This window comes from Primulina huaijiensis, chromosome 10 (assembly GCF_012295235.1).
Source record: "Primulina huaijiensis isolate GDHJ02 chromosome 10, ASM1229523v2, whole genome shotgun sequence".
In the NCBI taxonomy this organism is placed as follows: domain Eukaryota; kingdom Viridiplantae; phylum Streptophyta; class Magnoliopsida; order Lamiales; family Gesneriaceae; genus Primulina; species Primulina huaijiensis.
In genome coordinates, this window is record NC_133315.1 from 20,026,890 (window position 1) to 20,050,133 (window position 23,244).

Consider the following 23,244-nt stretch of genomic DNA (forward strand, 5'->3'; position numbering starts at 1 on the left):
TCCGATAAGTACAAGATTCGTGAGTATTATAACCAAAATAATTAAAAATAACTTTGTGAAAGCCATCTTCTTTTTTCTTCAAAAATTTGATGAAGAATAATTTTAGAGAAGAAGAGAAAGTTGGAGTGATTGAATGTGTTTGTGAGATTATATTTACAGGGCAAAAACTAGCCGTTTTGTTACCGTTTATGACCGTTGGTGTACAAAAAAATAAATGTATGTATTTGTATAATTTTATGGTAATAATATGGTGTATATAATATTAGTAATGTTTTAAATAATTATGTATATCATATCACAATATTATAATGAGGTGTCATAAGATATTTTGTTTACAAATCTTATAGACTTTTATACTTGTCGTATCCCTTACCGGGAGTGTGAGATGTCGTCTTAACATCATCCCAGGATTTATAACAAGTTTTTTGAAAAATTTATTTTTATTATTTATAATAAAATTATATTATATAGTAAATATATAAACAATAAATAAATAAACAATAAAATAAATATTATTACTTTTGTTACCTTTTTCTTCTGTTTTGGAGCTTGGAAAAATATGGAGGACTTTTAGAGCTTCGTGCTGATAACGTGTTGTGAAAAAGTAAAAATTTACGGTAAAAAGTAAAAATCTTAAACTCTCAAAATTATCACACTACACACTTTATAATATTTTTCTCTCAACTCAATTGTGATTTTCTTCACAAATGAGAGATCTATTTATAGAAAATTTTTACAAATAATCCAAAAATAAAATACATCATTACCTACATCATCACACACTAATTTTCAATATTCAACACCTAATTTTACCTAATTTTCAACATTCAACATTCACATTTTCAACACAAATATTTTTCACATTTTTAAATAATTTTTCAACACAAATCATATTAAATATGTATTTATTTTGATAAATAGTATTATTACTATTAACTTATTTCAGATGATTTATTATTGTTCTTTTTTTCAATATTATTAGATTTGATTTTAAATTTAAATAATAATAATAGCAATAATATGTATCAAAATAAAAAATTAAAATTAGGTAAACCTCTGCCTCTTCAAATAAAATTGCAGNTATATATAAAAACTAATTTTGTCTAGATCTCAGTAATTTCGAATTCAAGTCACTTTTTGCCCCATGTAACAAATATGATCTATTAATTTTTTTTTTCCGGTTCATTTCTTTCATTGCTTTAAATTATCTATAGCAATAAAAGTTAATGGCGCGACACAATCAGAGGTAGGCAACTATATGCATAAATTTGAACATAGCAAGCACAAAAATGCGTCGAACGACTTAAGAACTCCATGGACGTTTTCATCCATCCCAGAACATGCACCTAAGCTACTATTTACCATTCCAAATCGCCCAAGTTTCCGGGCCACCTCGTCTCATTTTACTCGTGCATCTCTTCTTTCTGTGAAAAAACTATTTGGGTTTGCTGAGCGTTCTGTTTCCCTCCATGTCGACCAAGAACGATGCTGCTTTAAGTTAGACTCCTGTGTGCGGACAGTTCTCTCAAACCAAGTGAAGAAATGGGTTGTTCCCTAATTCGAGATATTAGCACAGAAATTTGCTCGGTTGCTAGATCTAAACGATCGTTTGATTTAGCAGACTCTGATATAAGAGTTGATACCATGTTCTGCAATAGCTGAACCCTTTCTGAATGATCATTCCGAGTGGCCTGAAGATTCTGATGTCTGTTAGACGGCATGTTGATTCTGCGCCAACGCAGAAGCAGATACCTATCTGGGATTTGGAAGCAATTCCCAGTTGAAAGAACTCTGAGAGCATGCTTGCAGAGGATTCCAGAGAACTCGAACTGGTGGCAGCTGCAACTGATGATGTCTTCTCTAGGCATCCAATAAACTTTCCGACCCCCCTCAAGTTTTGTATGGTGTCTGACTAGAAAACCATCCTCCATCTGATACGAGGCATAGTGGGCAGCAAGTACTAGTTGTTCCTGGAGCTTGGAAAATGCATACGGTGTAAGAACTGTTGCAGCGTGGGATTCCATGGGGGCACCCGTTTTTAGGCTGATGTTTTGTATATTTTGCTGCATTGTTTGTTGTTCTCCAGCTTGATCCTTAAAATCCACTAGTACTGCTGCCTGATGTTTATGATGATGTTACACACAGAAAGGGTCAATCAACAATTCTGATATTACTCGTGGAGAATTTTTAATTCCAAGAAATCAACAAACATATGCAGCTATTTCATAGACCTTCCACATTACTTAAGCCATTTTTAGACCGTGATATGGTTCTGCTAAAGTTTATATCTCAGCCACAAACCTAGTAATAATGTTAAGGAGGAAGAGATTTCGGGTACTGCCTCTCAATTTTTATCCACAGATCATAGTCCATTATCGTCCATGGCATCAAAACAAGGTTTTATGTCTTAAATTCCCAGAAGGAATCCCCAGAACAAAAGATAGTAGATAATTATAACTGAAAAAACATAAAAAAACAATCGAAGATGGTCACGTCCAAACACAGTCAATATTACAGTTTTAAGAAAACTATTATTATTCATTAAAAGTCCAACTTACAACTATAGACTTCCAGGTTCCGCGATCTCTTCATATGAAAATATGTAGTGTCATAAAGCAATAAAGGCATAAGTCACCGCAATAAATATCACATAATAGCTCATATTACTGGGGGATAGCGATTTAATAAATTCAAACGGGGACATTCAGTTAAGCAGTGATACTAATTAAACACCACCTATTATCATTTAAGGGAAATCACCTGTTCGACAAAGTGTGCAAGCCGGGTTTGAGCACTCAAAAACCGTTGGATAAAAGAATTTATTGCCTTTGATTCACCGGTTGTGGTCATTCCAGCAAAAAAATGGCTTCGCAGGTAAGGCAATGCCCAGAGAGACCTAAGAGCATACAAGCTAGCTATGTGCCTGTTTGTATGCAAACCAAAAGAATTCACCATATTTCTCCAACCCAATTCAAAATCTTCAGTCATTTCCAAATTATAAAGTCGATAGAACTCAGTTTTCCATTCATTGTAGTGCTCTCCCAAAACTGCGTTAAACCATGACGGAAACTTTGCCACTATAAGCCATATACAAAGTGCATGTTTGGTGGTGGGCATCCCCATTCCTATTGCTTCTTTGAGGCACATATTTTGGTCAGTCAATATTGTTTGTGGAGCTTTCCCATTCATAAATCCTAGGAAAACCTTGCAACAAAAATGCAGGATAAGATGGGAATGCTGAGAAAAAGCAAAAGAAAAAGAAAATGCCCATTCAACAGAATATGCAGCCCACAGGAACATGAAAATTTTTAATTTAGTTTCTAAAACATGTCATCTATCATATTTTTACCTTCAAAGCCCATGAGAATGACCTCAGATTTTCCTCCCGAAGGAGCACACAACCGAAGAAACAGGGCATGCCATAATTGTTCATTCCTACCCATATTCCCAGAGGCGTGTCAAATGCAGTCAGCCGATGTGTTGTATCAAACACCACTGCATCACCAAAAATCTCATATAACTGGATGGATGAGAAATATGACCAAGAGATATTCTCCAATCTACCACTAGGATCAAGTGTAAACTCAAACTTAAAATTGGGATCTTTATCCTTGATATTTCTGCACATTTTAAGCAAATCTATGGTCTCATCCTCTGGGTCTACTTTTCTGAAAGACTGAAGCAAATTTCTAACGTCTTTCTCTGTGAAGGGTAAATATCCAGGCTCGACGCACTTTTCCAGTTCCAGTAGCCTCATCATCTGTTGTACCGAGATCCCAGTTTTTGCAAACATTAAAATCCGGTTTTTGTCTGTGTCTGATATGGTCCGATACGCAGGAAGAAAGCGCACTTGACTTGGTTCCAAAAGTTCATGATTATGGTGGTTTGCAAAACCAGTAACGCGCCAATCTGGTACACCTAATTCAGTTGATTTGCTTATACGCATATAGGCTTGGCATCCACAACGGGAAGATTTCCGGTTTCTTTGGGGCTTATTTTCGTTGGATGCTTTCAATGGAGTATTTCCAGCCCGGTGGCAGACAAAGTAGCGCCTGGTGAGTCCTTTTCCAACACCATCTTTACCCTCTGTCCTATGACGCCTGATTGAAAACCCACAACGTTTCGCAAATTCACTGTAGAATTCATAAGCTGCATCATGCGTTGGGAACCTTTGCCCAATATATGGAATCATATCATTTGCCGTCTCTAGAGATAGTCTAGTTTCATCCGGTGATTCCTCGGTGCTGCTCGTACCATCCAAAGACAAGGATCTTCGATCCGAGGGATCATCATACACCAACATCAGCTGGCCCACCTCTTCAGACATTGTAGCTTTGTCAGGACTGCTCAAACCAATGGTAATGTTGGCTCATTTCTAAACACAAAAAAACATTGCTCAAAAATCAGTGACCAAAAACTTCAGAGGGGAAAATACAGTAGTAAAAGATCCCATCCGCCTTAAAAAAAATCCACCAAAAGGAATTTCATAACCAAAACTGGGCGTATATGAAGTAACATCTCATACATTAACCTATTAAAAAAAACATCCACTAAAAGGAATTTCATGACCAAAATTGTGCGTATATGAAGTAACATCTCAGACATTAACCCAGATACTAAGAACTAAAATTTAAAGCTATCATAAATGATTAACATTTTAGTGTAATAACTTCAGCTAAAACCAGAGGCAGTTCAATACTATGTTTTTATCCAAAACATCTATCTTTTGCAATCCATTTCGACATATTCAGAGCTAAAAGCTCAACGTTGAAATGTCACCGTACAATACCAAACCCGTAATCCAATTATCATTATCTATCATTCATTTCAATAGCTCAGAAAACAATCAAAATGTTAATTTCGTGGGCCAACTCCAAAATTACCACAGAACAAATTTGACACTCCTAACAGAGACGTCTCTCAATTAGACGAAATTCATACAATCCACTGATGAGCAACGTATCCAGCAATACACATTCAAGAGAAAAAAACAACAAAGGAGTATCAGCATGACAATCACTTGCAAACGACGCACTGAGACATTTTTGCATAGCAATCGGTTTTCAATCAAAAGATCGTACGTTGACACGATGACATATATGAATGTTTAAGCGTGAATCACGGTTCAACGGATCGTGTTAGATGTGATAGGGGAAAAATGCATGAATTCTGGGTTGATGCGTTGGGTGGAGATCGATGGCAGGTGACTTGAGGAAGGAGGAACCCTAAAGTGCGCAGGAATGTGAATACACCATTATATATGAGCGGCGCACGATACTATATAGCGCCTTTGGTTGCGTAGGGTTCTTCTTATTATTATTATAATTGCACTTTGAGCCCTTATTTTGAAGAAATTACACTAAATGCATTTTTTTAAAAAAGTATATAGAATTGAATAATGCTAATGTTAATACATATTGTATTATATATATATATATGTGTGTTACTTAATTAAACTTGAATAATGTATAGTAACTAGTTTGATCACTCAATATGAAACCAATTGAATTTACATAAAAAGAATATGTTTTTGGGTATTTTTAAAGATCGATTGTTTAGACTGTCTATAGGAATCAAAATTTGGGTATTTTTAAAAAATCGATTGTTTAGACTGTCCAGTCGTCATTTAGAGAACTAAAAATTTGTCTAAACGACGGCTTAATTTGATATATAATTTTTTTTCTTTAAAAAGTTCAATTTTTTGCCAAAAAAATATTCGACATATGTTTCAATTAATTTTTATTAGATAAAAAAGAGAAATATATTATTGATTTTGACTTTGAATCCAATATAGAATAATTATTGGAGAAATATCGAGATGAACAAGAAAAATTAGATATTTTGGTAAAAAACCGTCTAAGCATCTACGCACCAGGCGGTGGGTAGTCGTCTTCTTATCATTTTTTAAAACATTAACTAATATAATGCAAAATCTATTAAACAAAAAGATGATAAAATTTGAATAACTTTAAAAATTAAAAAACTTCTTCTATCACTAATTTAGCTAAAAAAATCACTTATAGGTTTCATAAGGGAAAATAATTTACTAAATTTATTCAATATGTTTGTTTTTTTACACATATATTATTATTAAAAGTAATTTTTAATCAAACTTCTTTCGATTTTTATAAATAATTTAATCCGAGTATTTCAAATTCCCCAATTATAACACAGTGTCGTGTGGTCGAGCCCTAGAGCCGAGAAGATGCCCGAGAACATAATCACCATCAACGAGATGGAGGAAGAAGATGAAGATGCCGGTACTACCAAGGCGTCGGAATGCGCGGCGGTTAGTCGGAATGATAGGCGGAAGGCGGCGAAGAAGGAGAAAAGGAAGAAAAAGAGGAAGGATACGGCGGTGATTGCGCGCCAAGAGGAGGAGGCTCGGCTCAACGATCCGGACGAGCAGTTGCGTCTCCAAGCTGAGCAGGAGATGGAAAAGAAGAGAACTGAGAATGAAAGGAGGGAGTTCGAGGAGAGAGAGAGGATGATTCAGGAAGCGTGGGCGAGAAAGCGTGCTATAGAAGAAGAAAAGGAAGAGATGAGAAGAAAAGACTGGGAAGAACAACAATCGAGGCTAATTGAGGTGTGCCTCTTACTCCTTATTTGCTGTTTTCTTATCACCATTCATTTCACGACTATTTGTATGCTGCAGTCTGCATGCGTTATTTGGAACAGTGATTCTGAAATTTCTGCTTATGTCTTAATTATATGACTCCTATCTGACATAGACGGAGATAGGGTGATTTGTTATGACGTTTAGGCTGATTTTTTGGGGTACATATATTGGTAGCTAGTTATTAAATGAGTTACAATCAGTTGCTATGCTAAGAGCGAGATGAGCTGGAAGTTAGTGAGTTCAGACAAGCCAGGGGGTCAGATGGAGCCACATTGAAGGAGATAGCTTTATAGTAAATGGAAGCGCCCGATAGAGCTTGATAACGGGCCAGAAAGTGGTGTTGGATTCGTTTGATGAATCATAAAGTGGTCCAACAATTTTATTTAAACTTAGTAAGTTTGTGAAATTGTGTTGTATAGAACAGAGAAACCTCCAAATTTCAAGAAGTATTCTACTTATGTTGTCAAAGAGACTTTATATAAACTTTCAAGGCAATCGTATGATGTTAATTTTTGGCTTATGGGACTAAAAATGGTTCAGATGGTTAATTTTGGGTTTATGGGACTAAACATGGTTCGGATGCCTGAGTTATCAGTCTTACCATGTTTACAATGTAATTGGAATCACGTATAACTGTAAACTATTACTTAATTTTGCCTGCTATGTCATTTTTTGTAAATCTACATCCTCACTTGTCTCCCTACGTTTGAAGTTTGGCGTTGGCAATCGGGCTGTACTTTTATTAATAAGTATGTTTTTCCATCAGGTTGGATATGAGAATGAAGTCGATGAAGGCGAATATGAGTACGTGGAAGAAGGGCCACCTGAAATTATATGGCAAGGAAACGAGATTATTGTCAAAAAGAAAAAAGTAAGAGTGAAAAAGAAAGACCCTGAGCATCAGATAGTGAAAGAGGTTTTACTTTTTCCTGTTCATACTCCATTTTTCCTACTATTTCTACTTTCTAAATGGGCAAGTGTTTGGAATCTTCATAATATAGGACCCTAACAGACCTACATCAAACCCCCTTCCTCCACAATCCGAAGCGTTTGCTGATTATAAGAGTGCATCAGTTCCTTCTGCTCAACAGCTACTAGAAAGTTTTGCTCAACAAACTCCAAATTTTGGGACGGAGCAGGTAGGATTAAGTGTCTTATCGAGTTCACTATATCTATAATTTTAGAACACAATCATTTTGTACATTCTTTGGCAACAATTGTAGCTCATCCCTGATTATCGGTTTGGCAGGATAAAGCTCATTGTCCTTTCCATCTCAAAACAGGGGCTTGTCGGTTTGGCTCACGCTGCAGCAGAATTCACTTTTACCCTGATAAGTCCTGCACCTTTCTTATCAAGAACATGTACAATGGCCCTGGACTAGCATGGGAGCAGGATGAAGTGCTTGAGGTCTGTTAATGAAGCCTTCACACGACTCCAGTATCCTGATATCAAGTCACACTCATGTGTACTATTTGACAATTCCTTGAATGAAGTACAACTATTCTCCCCAAAAAAATTTTCCCAAGAGAAACAACTTGAAACTTTTCCAGTCTTGCTTTAAACTTTGAACCAGACATCTACTGTTTCTATGATACCCTTTTACCCTTTTTCTACTTGAATAAAAAGATATCCCTGCTTCAACCACGAGTTTGAGTGTACTTCTGTTTTTATTTGAGCAATTTTTTTCTGAAAAGCCAAAATCTTTTGTGCCACAAAATGAAAAGTGGCTGATAAAATAGTGAAAAGACACCCATGCACTCTTACTTTTTACCCCTAAACCCTGGTCATTAGCTAGATTTTATTTGTTTGATTTGCATATAGAGTTCTGCTTTATTAATTCCATACATACTCTCGCCATTTCATGCAATTTACGAAGTTTCTGAGCATTAGGGGGTTTGTGGTTGGTTTCATGATATCTGTTATTTTCTATATTTTATTAGGTGTAAATTTAGTAAAAAAATGTTTGTTGCTGTTGGTGAACTCAAAGCTTTGACTTTATTAAATTAGAGCGATGTCCAGAATGAAAGAAGGAATGTTAAAAAATGAAAGAAGGTTCATACTTCGGATGATGGAAGGGTTTTCTTGAAGTCTTGAGATATAAACTATTTGTATCCTTTGTGTTCAGCAGTGTGCATCAATCTTTGCGTGTGAAATGAAGGCTGCTTGTGTTTTAGCCTTGCGACAGCCTCTTACTCTTTATTTGTTGATTTTTTCTTCTGCTTAGCATCATCTTTTGGCATTTATAGTTGATCAGCATGCATCAGTGGACTTATTGACTTATTTCTTGTATCTACATGTGACAATTGACATTTTGGTGTTCTTTATCTGCTTCACGACTTCTTAAAATAATCATAATGAGTTCCTTAATTACTTCTAGTGTAATGTGGAGCTTCTATTTCTGGGATGTTGGACTTCTCCTGTCGGTAGATGTACCTTCTTAAGGTTTGAGCTTGAATAAATGAAGGATATGGTCTTATGTATATGCCTTAGTGGAGATTTACATAATCTTTGATTCAAGTGTTTTTGCAAACCAATTGCTTTATTATGCCTATTACTATTTCAGGTAAATATGTGCATAAGAATCAGATCTCCTAGTTAAAGACAGAGTCTAGGCAAGTTGTTAGCTGAATGAGCTCAATTTACACAAAGTAAACCGTGTTAACTAGAAATCATAATTCGTATGAGCCTAATTATAGTGAGCTGCGTGAGGAAGAAATTATTGTCAAACTTTGTGTTGGCTGAGGATTGTATTTTGAATTGTGAGCTGCATTTATTTGTGTTTTTTTTATAAAGACTGATATTTCAAATTTAAATTAATTGCATTATTTTTTTATTATTCTCTCTCTGTGCTGTAAATAGATGGAAATTATTGGCCTTTTTGTTTTAAACAATTTGGTATTGTTCGGTTGGTGTTATCGGATAGTTAAATAATCGACAATTTAAATGAATTTGAGTGATAGATAGTTTCATTTAAAAGAGAGAATAATATGAGATAATTATTTATTAATGGAGGGATAATTTTTAATTTTTAGTTCCCTTTTAATGTGCGGATTGCTTATCCGCTTGTTGTAGAACTTATTATCATTATAATAAATTATTGTTTCCTATCCAAAAAAAAAATTAATTTTTTTCTCATTTGAGAATTTTTTCCTTATTATTAAATTATTTTTTAATATTCAAATTTATTATATTTATCTTCCTTTTAGTTGGTTCTCATGCACAGAATGATGATTAAATGCTGGTTCCATTCTTCGTCTATTTCTCCGTCACACGGAGATTGTTTCTTCTTTCATCTGCATTTACAAATCACTCAAAGTTGAGATCACTATTTCTCTGACTCTCTCTTTTGGAATTAGGTCACATAATTATAATTATATTTCTAGCATTTACAAATTTTTACCAACAATTTCATCGCTAACATAGAAAGGATGTTGCTGCTAATATGAAGATGCCAATGAATTCAAGATAACATACAGCTGTGGGCGGCCACTTACCTTATTGTGCCTTTTTTGAGATTATAGTTTATATTTGAAAATTGGGCCGTAAAAATCATTGGTGAACTAAGTGGGGCAACCGTCCTTGAAAAAATCCACCTCATTTTCTTTTGGTTTGTGCTGTTATGCAATTTTTTATTTTGGAATTTACAGAAAAATTGTACAATAGGATAGTGGCATTTTGGTAATTTGCTTCTAATTCATAAGCCTTTGGTCTAACAGAGTGGATCATGCATTTAAGAATTTCCTCTCATGTGTGCGGGCACTGGAGTGCGTTTTTGGTCAAAATGAGTCTTGGCATGCAATTGTTTTTATAATTTGGCTCATCAAGCATGCATTTTGACCTGGTTTGCAACTGCGCACTCATGTATTTAACCACATTTCTGTACAATCGACCCATCCTATTTCTTTCTATTTTCCAGTATACAGATGAAGAGGTTGAACGTGCTTATGAAGAGTTTTATGAAGATGTGCATACTGAATTTCTGAAATTTGGGGAGATGGTGAATTTCAAGGTATCCATCTATTCATGCTTGACAGAAAGTTATCTTCTGTTAATAAATTTCCTGTCTGCATGATGCTTGATATGAACAATATTTACGAGTAGATTCATTAGACCTTGGCATTATGCACTTTTAGTTAATGTTGCAAAGTAGGTTATAGGTCGAGGATTGTGACATTTACTCTGAAGCAATTGTTCATCTTGCAAGCGATCTCAACCTTGATGCATGACAAACTAGTAGATTTGTCTCAGGTGTGCAGAAATGGTTCGTCTCATTTACGAGGAAATGTGTACGTGCACTATAAGAACTTGGATTCTGCTGAGCTGGCTTATTATTCAGTAAATGGTCGTTACTTTGGAGGAAAACAGGTATCAATTATTCTTTTCATGTAAAGCAAATTTCCTGTGACTGCTAGTTTTTATGAAGGAAAATGCTACCTGGACTTCCTGATGACATATTGGAATTTGTGGTGTTAATATTTCGAGGGCCTTATTTTATAGCTCTTGAAGCAAATATATTATGCCCTTTGTTACCTGTAGACTATAAATATATAAAAATTCCTTGGTGTTTTTAATTTGGGTGGGTCATACACAAACTTATTATGAATCCTACACCTCTTTCTTTCTTCGGATCTGTATATCTTCTCTTTTATTATTATTTCCCAAATTTTATTCTTTAAATGCTATTTCTGTTGCTTACTTTTGTTGTCAAAGTTGCAATGCGAGTTTGTTGGAGTAACGAAGTGGAAGGTTGCCATCTGTGGAGAATTTATGAAATCTAAGTTCACGGTACATTTAATACCTTCCTGCCCAATTTTGATTTTTTCGCTCCTAAATTTTTTTTGTTCCCCACACTGGGAGATGCATTTCTTTGTTATCTTGTTGATACTTGTATAGTTATCCTGCGTATCTTATACATTTTCTCTTTAGACATGTTCACGTGGAATGGCTTGCAATTTTGTCCACTGCTTTCGTAATCCTGGTGGAGATTATGAATGGGCTGATTGGGATAAACCACCTCCAAAATTTTGGGTGAAGAAGATGGCTTCTTTGTTTGGTTATTCTGATGAATCTGCATACAGCAAGCAGACCCAGGAAGGAAGCCCAAGGTTGTATAGGGATACCAGCAAACGTCCAGCAGATGATACAGAGAGGTGTGTTTTGTTGTTAACACTAAAATTGGAGTGAAAATAATTTAAATTTTATCTTATTAGAGCATTTTCCCCTTAAATTACCAAAATTAAAATAAAATCATCAACAAGGAACCATACTTCATAGCAATGGAGGCTTGCTTAACAATTATGTTCCGATAGCTCGGCACCGCACCAAATAGCCACCTATGAACAGATTGCAGGCTGTACAAACCATATAGACCTAGAAAACCTAAAGAAAGACAAATAGAATGGAAATTTTTCTCTACAGTATGAGATTAAGTGGAAAATAGCTATTAGTTACCCGGGAAATCAAGGATCTTGCAAGATCACGCAGATGAGATATTGAGGGTAAGGGAGGGCGAATTGCAGGGGTGGTGGATTTGAGATTGTGGGGGTGAACTGTGGAGTGAATATTGTTTTATATGGTTGTATACATTGTGTATTGTATGGTTGAAAAGGAATAAGGTTTACATGGTGAGGAACAAAATAAATTAGGCTCGAGTTTGGTGAAAAATATTTGAGATGAGCTCTGCCAATTCATATTGAATCCTGCCAATTCGATTAATTTGCTTGCCTGTAACTTCTATAAATCATTATAGATATGAGATTCTTGATGTTTCTTCTTAATACCTTATGAATGGTTTTATAATTTGTTAGTTTTTACAGCCTTGCCTCTGGCTTAGAAAATTATTGTTTTCTGGTTTCACACGCAAATTTGTTGAAGTTATTTGGTTTCTTACAGACACCACTCGTGGAGATTGCGATCAAAAGAAAGTGGTCATTCTAGAAGTTCAAGAATTTACTCGGAGTCTTATACCCAGAGGAGCACACATCAGCAGCAGCGTAGAAGCTCTGACAGAAAGCAGATAGAATTTCTTGATGAGAAACCTTCTGACAAAATGTCATTTTCAAGACTGAATTACAGTAAGAACTCATCTAGTGATAGTGAATCGGATAGAGATTGGTTGGACAGGGGATTTAGAGACAAGCTTGATGGAAGCTCAAGAAAAAGGAGTCGAGTGCACACCACTAAAAAGTTGGAATCTCAAGGTCATCAATGTGATGGGAAGAGGACATGTGAGACCATTTACAGTGCGAACTGCAAATATGCAAAAAAAAGCACGGAACACGGGGATAGAAGACATAGAACCCAGGATGAAGGTCGTGCTGCTAGTTCAGTAGGAGATTTGTCATATGAAGACGGTTATGATATAACAAGCGAAAGTGGTAGGCTTAATCCAAGGCAACACAAAAAGTTGTCAGAATCACCAGATGATCACCGGGATGGGAGAAGCAAAACTTATGAAAGTGACGTGAATAGTGATTGTTCGAGCGGGGAAAGGGGGACATATTCTTCAGACATCCACAACAAGAAGTCTTCAAGGTCTGTTAATTGTGAGGTATTTGAAGATGATGGGCCCCCGCTCACGATAAACAGTCCAAGCAACCTAATGGACACTGCGACTCAGGAATATTTGGGCAGACAGGATGAAGAAGTTGTGGCAGATAATGCGGCATGCGGTAGTCGAGCTTGGAGGTGTAAATCTCCTGATAATTGGAGAAGTACCCCCATAAAAGATACTGGGAAACCGAAACTGTCTTTTAATCACGCTGAGAAATTGAAAAGAAAGCAAGATGGTGATAAAAGTCGAGCGCGGGATCACCATGGGAGGAGGTCGCATCCTATCGCATTCAGCATTGATGAAAATCTTGACAAGAGAGGCCGTTGGGAGCCGGACGAAGTTGGTTGAGTAGGGCACGGATTATTAATTTGGCAAAAATCCGTTGGCAATGATCTTGTTATTAGCAAGACATTTTGCCACGTTAAGAGTTAAGATATGCGGAAACACAACTCGGCTCATGTTAGGACCACATCTCCAGGAGTTGATTTTACTTGCTTTGAACACATGATTTTTTTTCTTACCGTAAAACATAGGTTTCTTTATTCCAAAATATTTGGTCGCAGCTGTTGAAATACTAGTTTCTCCCTTGACTGGAAGGGTATTTCGGTATTGATAGATTATAACCCACACCACAATCAACGTTTCCAACCGCGTCTTTATCACGAGAATATCATTATATCACACGGTTAGGTTGGGATACGCTCGGCACTGTGGAAAGTGGGCGATCAAAACTTAACTTAAAGTGATTATCGAGTATACTTCTCCCTGACGATAACCGGACAAACGGAAATGACACGATAACATGATACAAAAATTACGCTTTCAAATGTTTTTCTATTCACGTTCATAACTCATTTGACACAATACAATCTTAACAAACCCTTCCCTCGACTAATAGGCATATCTCGATCCTCATCTAAGATCTTAGGAAACCCACTTGGATCTAAACAAGTAAGCGCCCGATGATTTCCTCTCTCAACACAATATCACAATACAATCCTTACCCACAAGAAAACGCTTTTCTACAAGTAACAATATAAAAGACAAACTTATGCATCACCAGCATATATCCTCAGCAACCACGAATGAACCAGCCAAAGCACTCGTGCACAGCATCACAGCTAGCTGGTGAACAAATTTGATATTCATTTCATTTGCTGACTGTCTTGTCTTCTATCCCGTAAATTCTAAAATTGAACAGTTTTCAACTTCATTGCAAGTTAGAGAGAAGTAGGAATGCATTAGCAGCCAGATCCCACGGTTGAAGATTGTTCTTCAGCACCAATGTCAGCTTTTGACAGGAGTTTGGCAGATTTAACTTCATTTAGAGAGAGTTTTATCTTGGGCGAAAGTTTCTTGGCCTCCTCAGCTGTGTAGATGTATATTTTCTTAACCATCATGCAGAATTCACTAAAACAGTTCGAAAAAATCAAACATGATATTAGCATTTTAAGAAGCGTACCCTTGTATGAGAAGCCAAAAGCCATAAAATAGCATGTAGTTTTAGGTAACACTCAATAAGATTGTCTTTTGGGTAGAGTTATACTGTCAGACTTAAGTGAAAGTTGTATAGAGATACCATAAATGAATTATGTAAGTATGAATGGCAACACATAATGTCGGTGGTGTGACTAGTGTCTGACTTCTGTTCGAGCATTTGGGTACCTGTAATAAAGTTCCAAACTATCCTAACGAATGCAACATATTAATATTCAAACTGATGAGAGCACAAGTGAGTCCTTCACAATTAAACGTGGGAAAACATATAATCTGAAGAAAATATAAACATAAAATGAACAAAAAAAGAGAGAAGCAATTTCAACTTAACTGCCAAGGATCATCTCCAACCATCATCATGTCATCCTCATTATCTGTGTAGACAACCAGCCATTTCTTTGCTGAACCAGAAAGTTCCCCTTTGATTTCAAAAATCTCTTCAAATTTCTTAAGTAAATCCTCGTAGCCATCAAGCCTGGTCAAATCTACAGCCCTTCCAACTGCAATGCCTTGCTTGTGAACCTACAGAAAATAGGAACCCACTTAACCAACCCATTTCCACAAAGGGTTTTTAAACGCAAATAGGAAACTGTTAAAAGGCAGCAATCTGAACAAACCTTTGATTTCCCTATTCCTCGCATATAGAATAATTTAAATACAGAAATCTTAACCGACGTCAAATATACCTTGGTGCAGCTTCTGATTTGCTTGTTGTGTGGCTCAAGGGAAGATCTCAAGCCTGACCTGTCAGGTTCAGAAGTCACCAAGGGAAGATCGGTCAGGTTGCAGCTTGATGGCTCTGCCTCTGAATTTTGCTTCAATTCAGTATCCAGGGGAGCATAAGTATCCGCAACAGCTGCTGCTCCAATTCTTGCTGGTGAACTGTCTCCGAAGGTTGAATGGTCCATCAATTCAATCCCAAACAGCCTGTAGCCATTAGCATGTTTCTTTTCACTAACAGGTGCGAATGACTCTGCAGGGGTCTCAAAATTCGGCTGGTATATTATTGAATTGCTCGAAACTGGCAGCAAAATTCTATTGTAGTTTGACGACTTGAGTAGGCTGCCAGGACTAAATTTAGTAGATCGATGAATATCTGGTCCAGGTTCCGGATCATGGTAAGACAATGCTGAAGGGGAGTCAGAAGGTGATTTCCACATACCTTTCAGGTTCAGGAATAATTAATATTTTTAGGATAAGAATGCACTTAAGGATAATTTAACTAACATCACCAGAGAAATATGGACAATACCGAATGGTTTAAGATCTTGCCAAGATGAAATCACAACAGGTGGCCGGGTCCGTTTATTTCTTTGTTGGGTCTGTGACGTGGGAGAAGTTGCTGCAGTAAGTGGTTCTATATCCCAAGGTGAAACTCTATCAGGACGCAAAACCAGTGATGGTTCATCCCACTGGACCTGGAGACATACAATGAATCAGGAAAGCTATTTATTTATAATCCAATTGCAAAACTCCAATCATACAGATAAGATGTAAAAGGGTAGGAACCTTCTGCTTTTGAGGGGGCCAAATCACATAGAAATGGACCACCTGCTGATTTTTAGTAATGGTTTACCTTTAACGATCTCCACTCTGAATCAGGCCATGTAGACGTAGAATTATCCTCAACACCAACAATTGTCCCACTAAACCTGTATGCATCCATGATTTTTAAAATCATCATGGAAAACTACTAATTTTACTTTTCTAACAAAATTGAATCCGCCAAAAAACTTGCCTTCTTTCTGGAACCTCTTCACCCTCAAACTTCATCTTAAACCTCATCCCCACCGACAGTTTATGATTTCGAGCTTCAAGATACTTGTTTAAACTTACAATGAATTCTGATCGACTGGTCCTGGACACAACAGGTTCCAAATTTAAAAACTATCCTCCAGAAAGCCATCATAACGATAGGAAATGAAATACACATAAAGCCTAGACAAACTGATTAAGCAGTACAGCATTGCACGATCATTATGCATTACCCAAAAACTTCTCCGCACTAAGACTGTTTAAGGACTAGAAGAATAATAGTTGTGTTAAAGGTAGATTTCTTCAAGACTAAGTTATTTATGTTGCTCAAAAAATGCTTTGTTTCAATGCTGAACAGGATTGTACAACATGTTTTATATCTAAAATCAATTACAATATTTCTGAGGATGCGATATAACACAGTTAATAGTTACCCAATCTCACAGAAAATACAACTGAAAATTCTCAAAAAATGTATCACAATAAGTAGGGAAAAAACCTGGGTTTATAAAAAACCGAAAAACGGGTCCTAGTGGATATGGCATGTGATGCAGTAGCAAGGACCCCCAAATGCATGCTATGACTTGATATAACAGAAGATGGCATATTATTCAGCTGTCTCATGAGTCTACGCACTCCGACTCGAAGATCTCCGTTTTCTTCTCTACAAAAATTCATGAAACAACTGGTTGTTAGCAAAATCATTCAACAATATGGACCAACATTATTTTCGAAGTATCATACCTTAGAAAGATAAAAGCATCTCCAGCAACTAACTTTTTTGCACTAACGAAGACACTCCATCCGGTGGTCAGTAAGTGGCGCCTTGGTTGACCTGAAAATTACAAGTCAATGTTACTGTCCGGATGTCCCTATTTAAAAAATATCTTATGTTCTGATATAGATATATTTTTTCCAAATGAAACATCGCTTTATAGAGCAGTAAGATTGCATTAAAGTCTAGTTTAAACTCTAATCTAAACCTCCAAATTAAGCTTTACTTTTGATTTTCATAGGAAAGGTTATAAAGCATAATAGGTCCACGCCAACCAGTACCCATAGTTTCCAGATTTTGAAATTTGGTACCACAAAATAATGACAGGGACGCTAGTGCTGAATAGCAGATTAATCAAAAGAAGGTTTTTAGCAGGTGTTTTTGCTATCGAATCTTATATTCTAGGATATTCGCCGTCCAACACTCGCTGAGCAGTAACATATATTTCCACTTAAATAATCTTGCAACATTGATAAAAGAATATTTTGCATTCTTAAAAATTTTAAAATTTATTCATTTATGTTTGTAGTTCGCTCTATTATGAAACCTACTAAGGTTCCAACTACTACAACATTTGGACTACAAGAATATATTAACTTCACAGTGACAGAATGGGCAGGGCAATAAGCCATGTGCGTTACCATTTACAAGGGAATTTGTAAAGCATTAATCTAAAACCACTGCATCATGGGTGAGAAGCGTGAAAACTCAAATTAAACTAGATGCACAGAAGCAAGATTAAAAAAATGCACATATCTGCTCAAAACAGTGTCGCTAAAAAACAATGCCAATGCAATTTTACAGATACAACTAGATAATTGATATCTTGGCATTAAGTCAAAGTAAATAGAGATCGGTACACCGAAGATTTCACAGGATGCAAGGTTTGCATCTATTAAATATGATGAAATGGACTGGCTTCTGAGATGAATTGGTGTGATCCCGTCTAAAATTCTATCCATCAAACATTAAGATTCTAACCTCGGAAAATGTGGCGGAAATTCCACTGATTACCATGAAGATCAGAAGCAACCAACTCCTGCGAGGGTGGTTGCTGAGACATATCCTACAATAAGCTAACATTTTAAGCCCAGGAAACGAGAAAAAAAGAAAATGCAGGGGATACCGAAAGCAAACGATTAAATTCTTACCAATGGAGGTAAACAATCATCTGCGTGCTTTCGTAAAACAGAAAACCCACCATGGGTGCTGGTATCAGAAGCAGTAAGAGTCTTGCAAAATGAATGAACACTACACCTTTGAGGTTCTGGTAAAGGAGGATCTGGGCTTGTGATCTCATTTGGCTAATCCACCAAACATAATAAAAAAATAAGCATTTGGGGTATTAGTAACCAACCAAGAGGCCGTGTTTAATGTGCTAAAATTGAAAAAGATGTTATGGCATCAGATAAGTTTGGTATGCCTATATCGTCTTATAATTAAGTTTAAATCGTGAAATAAGTTCTGACATGGTTCATCATTAACCTCCTAGAAGAAAGAGCCGAACATAAAATACTCGAAACAACTTCAAATATTTGATCATATTCCAATAAGAATATGGATTCAGCCACTCTTGATTACTGTTGTGGTAAAAAAATAATATCCCGACAATCCCACCATATAGTCCTCAATATAGGACTAGTGTTTGTGATGAACTAACTCTTAGGCCAGGGAGTAGGGAAGCAAGAATTCCATCAATGAAAACTACAACAGTTCCTCAGGCAATTTTTCTAAAAAAACAAGTTTTTGCCACTATAAATACACTAAGTAGCTTCCCTCGACTAAATTCTTGATTGCGGTACTAACCAGCACCATATATTCAACAATAGAGTTGCAAGAACTGCTCAGATTAAAAGAACACATAACAAGTTTAATAGTATCAAACAGGGGGATGATACATACATCTTGCTCAGGTATCAGTGTTATCTGTGCATATACCTCATCTGTCTCTTTTTCAGCCTACAATTCAGATGAGGAGTCAACAACAGAGTCCACAATTGTAGGAATAAATTGAAAATTTTGGTATCATCAAGCCACTTGAGGACAGATTTACACTTGATCCAGAAAAATATCTCAAAGGAATCTCACCCGCAGCGAAACATTCATCACTTTGCAAAGGATTTTACTTGGTAAGTTGAATGAATGAAGTTGCTGATCCAACCCCTGATCGGTGGATGCTTCGAGCTAGATTATATCACAACATAAGTAAATAAGCACACGAAAAACCCATATATGGACTTGACAAAATAGCATAAAATATTACAGAAACAAACCTAAATCAGCTCTGAAACAAAAATTTGAAAATTGAAAATAAATGTCTGACATATAAGCTATACAATAAAATTACCCTGAAAATGGATAATGCATAAAGTAATGATGCGATTCATGCAGATTCTTGCAAGAATAATACCAGGAAAAGAGAAAATCTACCGGAATCCTGTTCAATTCAACGGAATGTTGACAAAAGCTAAAGCACACACTCAAAAGAAAAAAATTAGGCGAAATGATAGACGGAAACAGCCCAACCTGTTCCATGTGACCTTCCAGAAAGTAATACACCCGTTCCCCTTCTTGAGGAAGGGTAACAAGGGGCCCAGCACAGGCATGCCACAATTCTCTGTACAAAGCATCATTTGAGCCCCCTAAAATAGAATAACCATGACAAATTAAGGTAACAGAAGGTATACCAAAAGGGTAAAAAAATGACGCTGTAAATTTTACACCGCATAAAAATCGTGAAAAAGAGTTACTTATTTCTATGGATGTGTTTCTCTTCAAAGACAATAGGTGAAGTATCCTTCTAATTGCACGATAATCAGCACATACAAGTATTTAAAATGGAATCTAGGAAAAGCTGTTTCCACACGATACTGGCTATTGGAACCAACCCCCCTGCTGTTCCATCCAACATACAAGTTTCAACTCGCCTTTCTGTATAGCTCGGGGAAGAGGATGTGCTTCATGCTTCTTTGTCGCAAATACAACATAGGCTGCTAATCTTTGGAGATAGAAACGAATCACTATTTAAGGACAAACAAAGGAATAATAATGATGTACTTTTTTAGAAAATGATAGTGGATATTTGGGTTACAGCAATTGCCCAAAAATAGGATTATAATTATTAAGGGTTCATGACTCTTTTGCAGCAATTAGGAGTATCACACTTCCCCAAACGATCATACTCCATCGCACACCGATGTACAAACATTTTGAAAGAAAGTACCATCATTAAATTTGACATTCACATAGCACGTGGCAGCAATGCATGCAAATGTAAATAAGTAATATACCAAGACGAACGGTTAAATCAATGGATAAATTAAAATCCTAAGGCTAAGTACAATTAAACTAATCAACATCAGATGAGTGCTTTGCTTCATAATTCAAACCTGGGGGAGGCCCTCTGGCAAAGTAATTTGCGGAAAGGTGTGCCATGAGAACACCAACTCAAAATCTACTGGAGCCTAGACGCCAAATATCAGGGTTTATTGTTGATTTCCTTCAACTAATGATGTACAAATCACGTCACACTCACTGGATAATAACAACCAGTTACTTGATGTACCCCATTATTACCTAATTATGAAAAATAAGAAATAAACTTGCAAGAAGTTGATACCACAAATATACAAAAGTTCAGTTACAATAAATTTTTCACCCACACTTTCTCATACGCTAATCAGAATATCACACATAATAACCTTTAATACAAAGCAAAATCAGTTAAATCATCCGTAATTCTTCCATAAAAAAATACTTCTCAAATATCAACCAGAAATAATCAGTTGACGGTCGTTGTCAAGCACGTGCAATAAAATAAAGAATGTATTTAGCTTCTAGCACTGTATAGAAAGATTATTCTTTCTTCCATTGCATCCAAGAAAAGTTTAATTTTTCCGTCACATACAAGTGAAAGTCTAAAAGACTTGTAAACAATTGAGAAAAACTAGAAAGACAACCTAGTTCTTTTTTGGTGAGAGAAAGATATACTTTTTCAAGACCAAGAAAATGGAAGAATAGTTCAAATTCAAGGTTCATGCTAAAACAAACCATACAAATCCAGACTCCATATCTACACTGAAAGGAATATTTTATTCCTCATTAATCTTAGTCCTTTATACAAGCTGAAAAATAAGAGTTTTGCATTTATAGACTAATTTAATTTGATATAATGATAAGATTTATTCCTACATAACTTAATCTTGGCATTTATCCTACACGATTTGTTTTCCTTTGGAATTTATTCTTAAGATATGAGATCTTAGATTTGCATAGAGTATTATTATTATTAAACTCTTGTTTCTATGTTCGTAGGATTGATTTTATGGGAAGATAATGTGGCCAAGATATTGTTGCATATATACGGAATATTAAGAGAAAAAGGAGTGGACGACTTCGAGAGGTTTTTTACGCAACTGCTGGAATTTTGCTCTGTACGTACACGACGTTCAGAGTTGGAGATATTTTTCGTGCTGAAGAATTTGAGTGGACGACTCACGTTTATACCGTATTGCTGATCGCTGTTGAAAACACGTGCAGAACAACACTGACGCAGAGTGTTGATCGAAGAGTGTTCTTCTATTGTTTCTTTAAAAAAACTCCGATTTATGCATCTAATCTTTAGTTTGGTTTAGTTTGATGCGTTCTAATTACTTGGAGTGTCAAGGAATTTGATTTTGTTATCCTCAATTTAAATATTTTTTTAGTTAATTTTTACCAGGAGCCATTACACAAGTATTCGTACGTGTGCATAATTTAAACCGGGTCTCTATTTAATTAAGTTAAACTTGTGTGTCAATAATTAATTTTCGTTACATGTTATGCGCTCGTGTTGACAACACCCGAACACAACACAAACTTCTGATACACACAATATATTAATTTCATGTACGTTTATGATCAACAGCTCTTTCATAAACTTCAAAGAGCTTTGAGATAAAATACGGCAACCATAAGTATCCATCCAGATAACCAAACTATAGACGAATTGTCCAAATCTTCAACATGCCCGCCTATCTGGACGAAGAAAAGTTTTATCCAAATTGGATAATCCTCCGTTCGAGCTTTCCATTTAATTCAAATCTCTTATCCGCAGCGAGACAATCGCACGAACAAAGTTAATCGAAAAGCACATAATTCAACAAATTCAACACATACCGAAATCGCAGCTACCTTTTCCACTTGAATTTTGAGAATCAGCTCGCAACCCTATGAACATCCGCCGTTTCAATTATTTTCTACCAATCATGATAACCAGCATCCCCCTTCCACCGAACTTGCGAGCACAAGACCAAATCTCAGCTCCGAATTTCTAGAAATTCAGCTCCAATTTCAAGACTACACGATAACCTCGGGGGGAGAAAGGCGAAGATGAAAAATGGGAAAACAAGAGAGAGGAGGGAGAAACACGGAAGTCTTTTGCCCTGGCTGAAGCAGACAATACTCAGAATCTCTCTCTAAAATGTGTGCGAATATATTATATACACACTCTGTATATCAATGTTGTATCTATGCTTTTCTTTTCTTTTTTTAATTAATTTAAGACGAGAAAATAGAAATTATGGAGCATCGATCGAGGTGGAGCACAAGGGAGTGCGCGATACGCACAAGGCGCAATGAAGTGGGGAGAGGGGGACATCCAGGATTATGTTTGCCTTTTGGCCGCAAATCTCTTCTTAATCATTTCTGTTTGAGTGGGTCTCATGTGATACCGTCTCACGGATCTTAATCTGTGAGACGGGTCGACCCTACCCATATTCACTATAAAAAGTAATACTCTTAGCATAAAAAATAATATTTTTTCATGGATGACCCAAATAAGAGATCCGTCTCACAAATACGACCCGTGAGACCGTCTCACAGAAGTTTTTACCTTTGTGTTTAATGTTATGTTATCAATAACTACTCTCCTCCCAGACTGACTTACTTTATTTTCACACATATTTTAAAAAATTATTAGATAAATAGATTTTAAAGTAAAATATTTATTTAATGAATATTTTAGTGAAATAAAAATTATATTTAATTATGATGATAGATTGATA

At 36.1% G+C, this 23,244-nt stretch overlaps 3 protein-coding genes across 10 annotated transcripts; 1 reads left to right on the plus strand and 2 right to left on the minus strand.

Moving 5' to 3' along the window:
* Positions 1-1,248: 1,248 nt before the first annotated feature.
* LOC140986357 (protein FAR1-RELATED SEQUENCE 11) lies at positions 1,249-5,265 on the minus strand. The gene is made up of 4 exons (XM_073454565.1): positions 5,082-5,265; positions 3,350-4,375; positions 2,761-3,204; positions 1,249-2,117 (listed from the first exon to the last, which is right to left on the minus strand). The coding sequence occupies exons 2-4, from the start codon at positions 4,325-4,327 to the stop codon at positions 1,494-1,496; spliced, it is 2,046 nt and encodes a 681-aa protein (XP_073310666.1). The 5' UTR covers positions 4,328-4,375; positions 5,082-5,265; the 3' UTR covers positions 1,249-1,493.
* Positions 5,266-6,183: 918 nt separating this feature from the next.
* Positions 6,184-13,769, plus strand: LOC140985789 (uncharacterized). Its single transcript, XM_073453714.1, has 9 exons — positions 6,184-6,586; positions 7,386-7,535; positions 7,621-7,758; positions 7,869-8,027; positions 10,537-10,629; positions 10,869-10,985; positions 11,331-11,405; positions 11,547-11,770; positions 12,513-13,769. The coding sequence occupies exons 1-9, from the start codon at positions 6,206-6,208 to the stop codon at positions 13,519-13,521; spliced, it is 2,346 nt and encodes a 781-aa protein (XP_073309815.1). The 5' UTR covers positions 6,184-6,205; the 3' UTR covers positions 13,522-13,769.
* A 209-nt stretch (positions 13,770-13,978) lies between these two features.
* Positions 13,979-22,682, minus strand: LOC140985790 (auxin response factor 1-like). 8 transcript variants are annotated; one of them, XM_073453720.1, is made up of 16 exons: positions 22,373-22,680; positions 20,736-20,776; positions 20,590-20,657; positions 19,727-19,842; positions 19,289-19,384; positions 19,103-19,159; positions 18,352-18,504; positions 18,182-18,266; positions 17,170-17,260; positions 16,925-17,089; positions 16,409-16,528; positions 16,247-16,322; positions 15,923-16,088; positions 15,357-15,832; positions 15,002-15,192; positions 13,979-14,583 (listed from the first exon to the last, which is right to left on the minus strand). In XM_073453720.1, exons 3-16 carry the CDS (start codon positions 20,633-20,635, stop codon positions 14,415-14,417), a joined length of 2,007 nt encoding a protein of 668 aa, XP_073309821.1. In that variant the 5' UTR covers positions 20,636-20,657; positions 20,736-20,776; positions 22,373-22,680; the 3' UTR covers positions 13,979-14,414. The 8 variants fall into 8 exon arrangements, with proteins under 8 accessions (XP_073309821.1, XP_073309820.1, XP_073309824.1 ...); XM_073453719.1 differs by having other exon boundaries at positions 22,358-22,680; XM_073453723.1 differs by having other exon boundaries at positions 15,357-15,643; positions 20,590-20,776; positions 22,358-22,682.
* Positions 22,683-23,244: the final 562 nt, after the last annotated feature.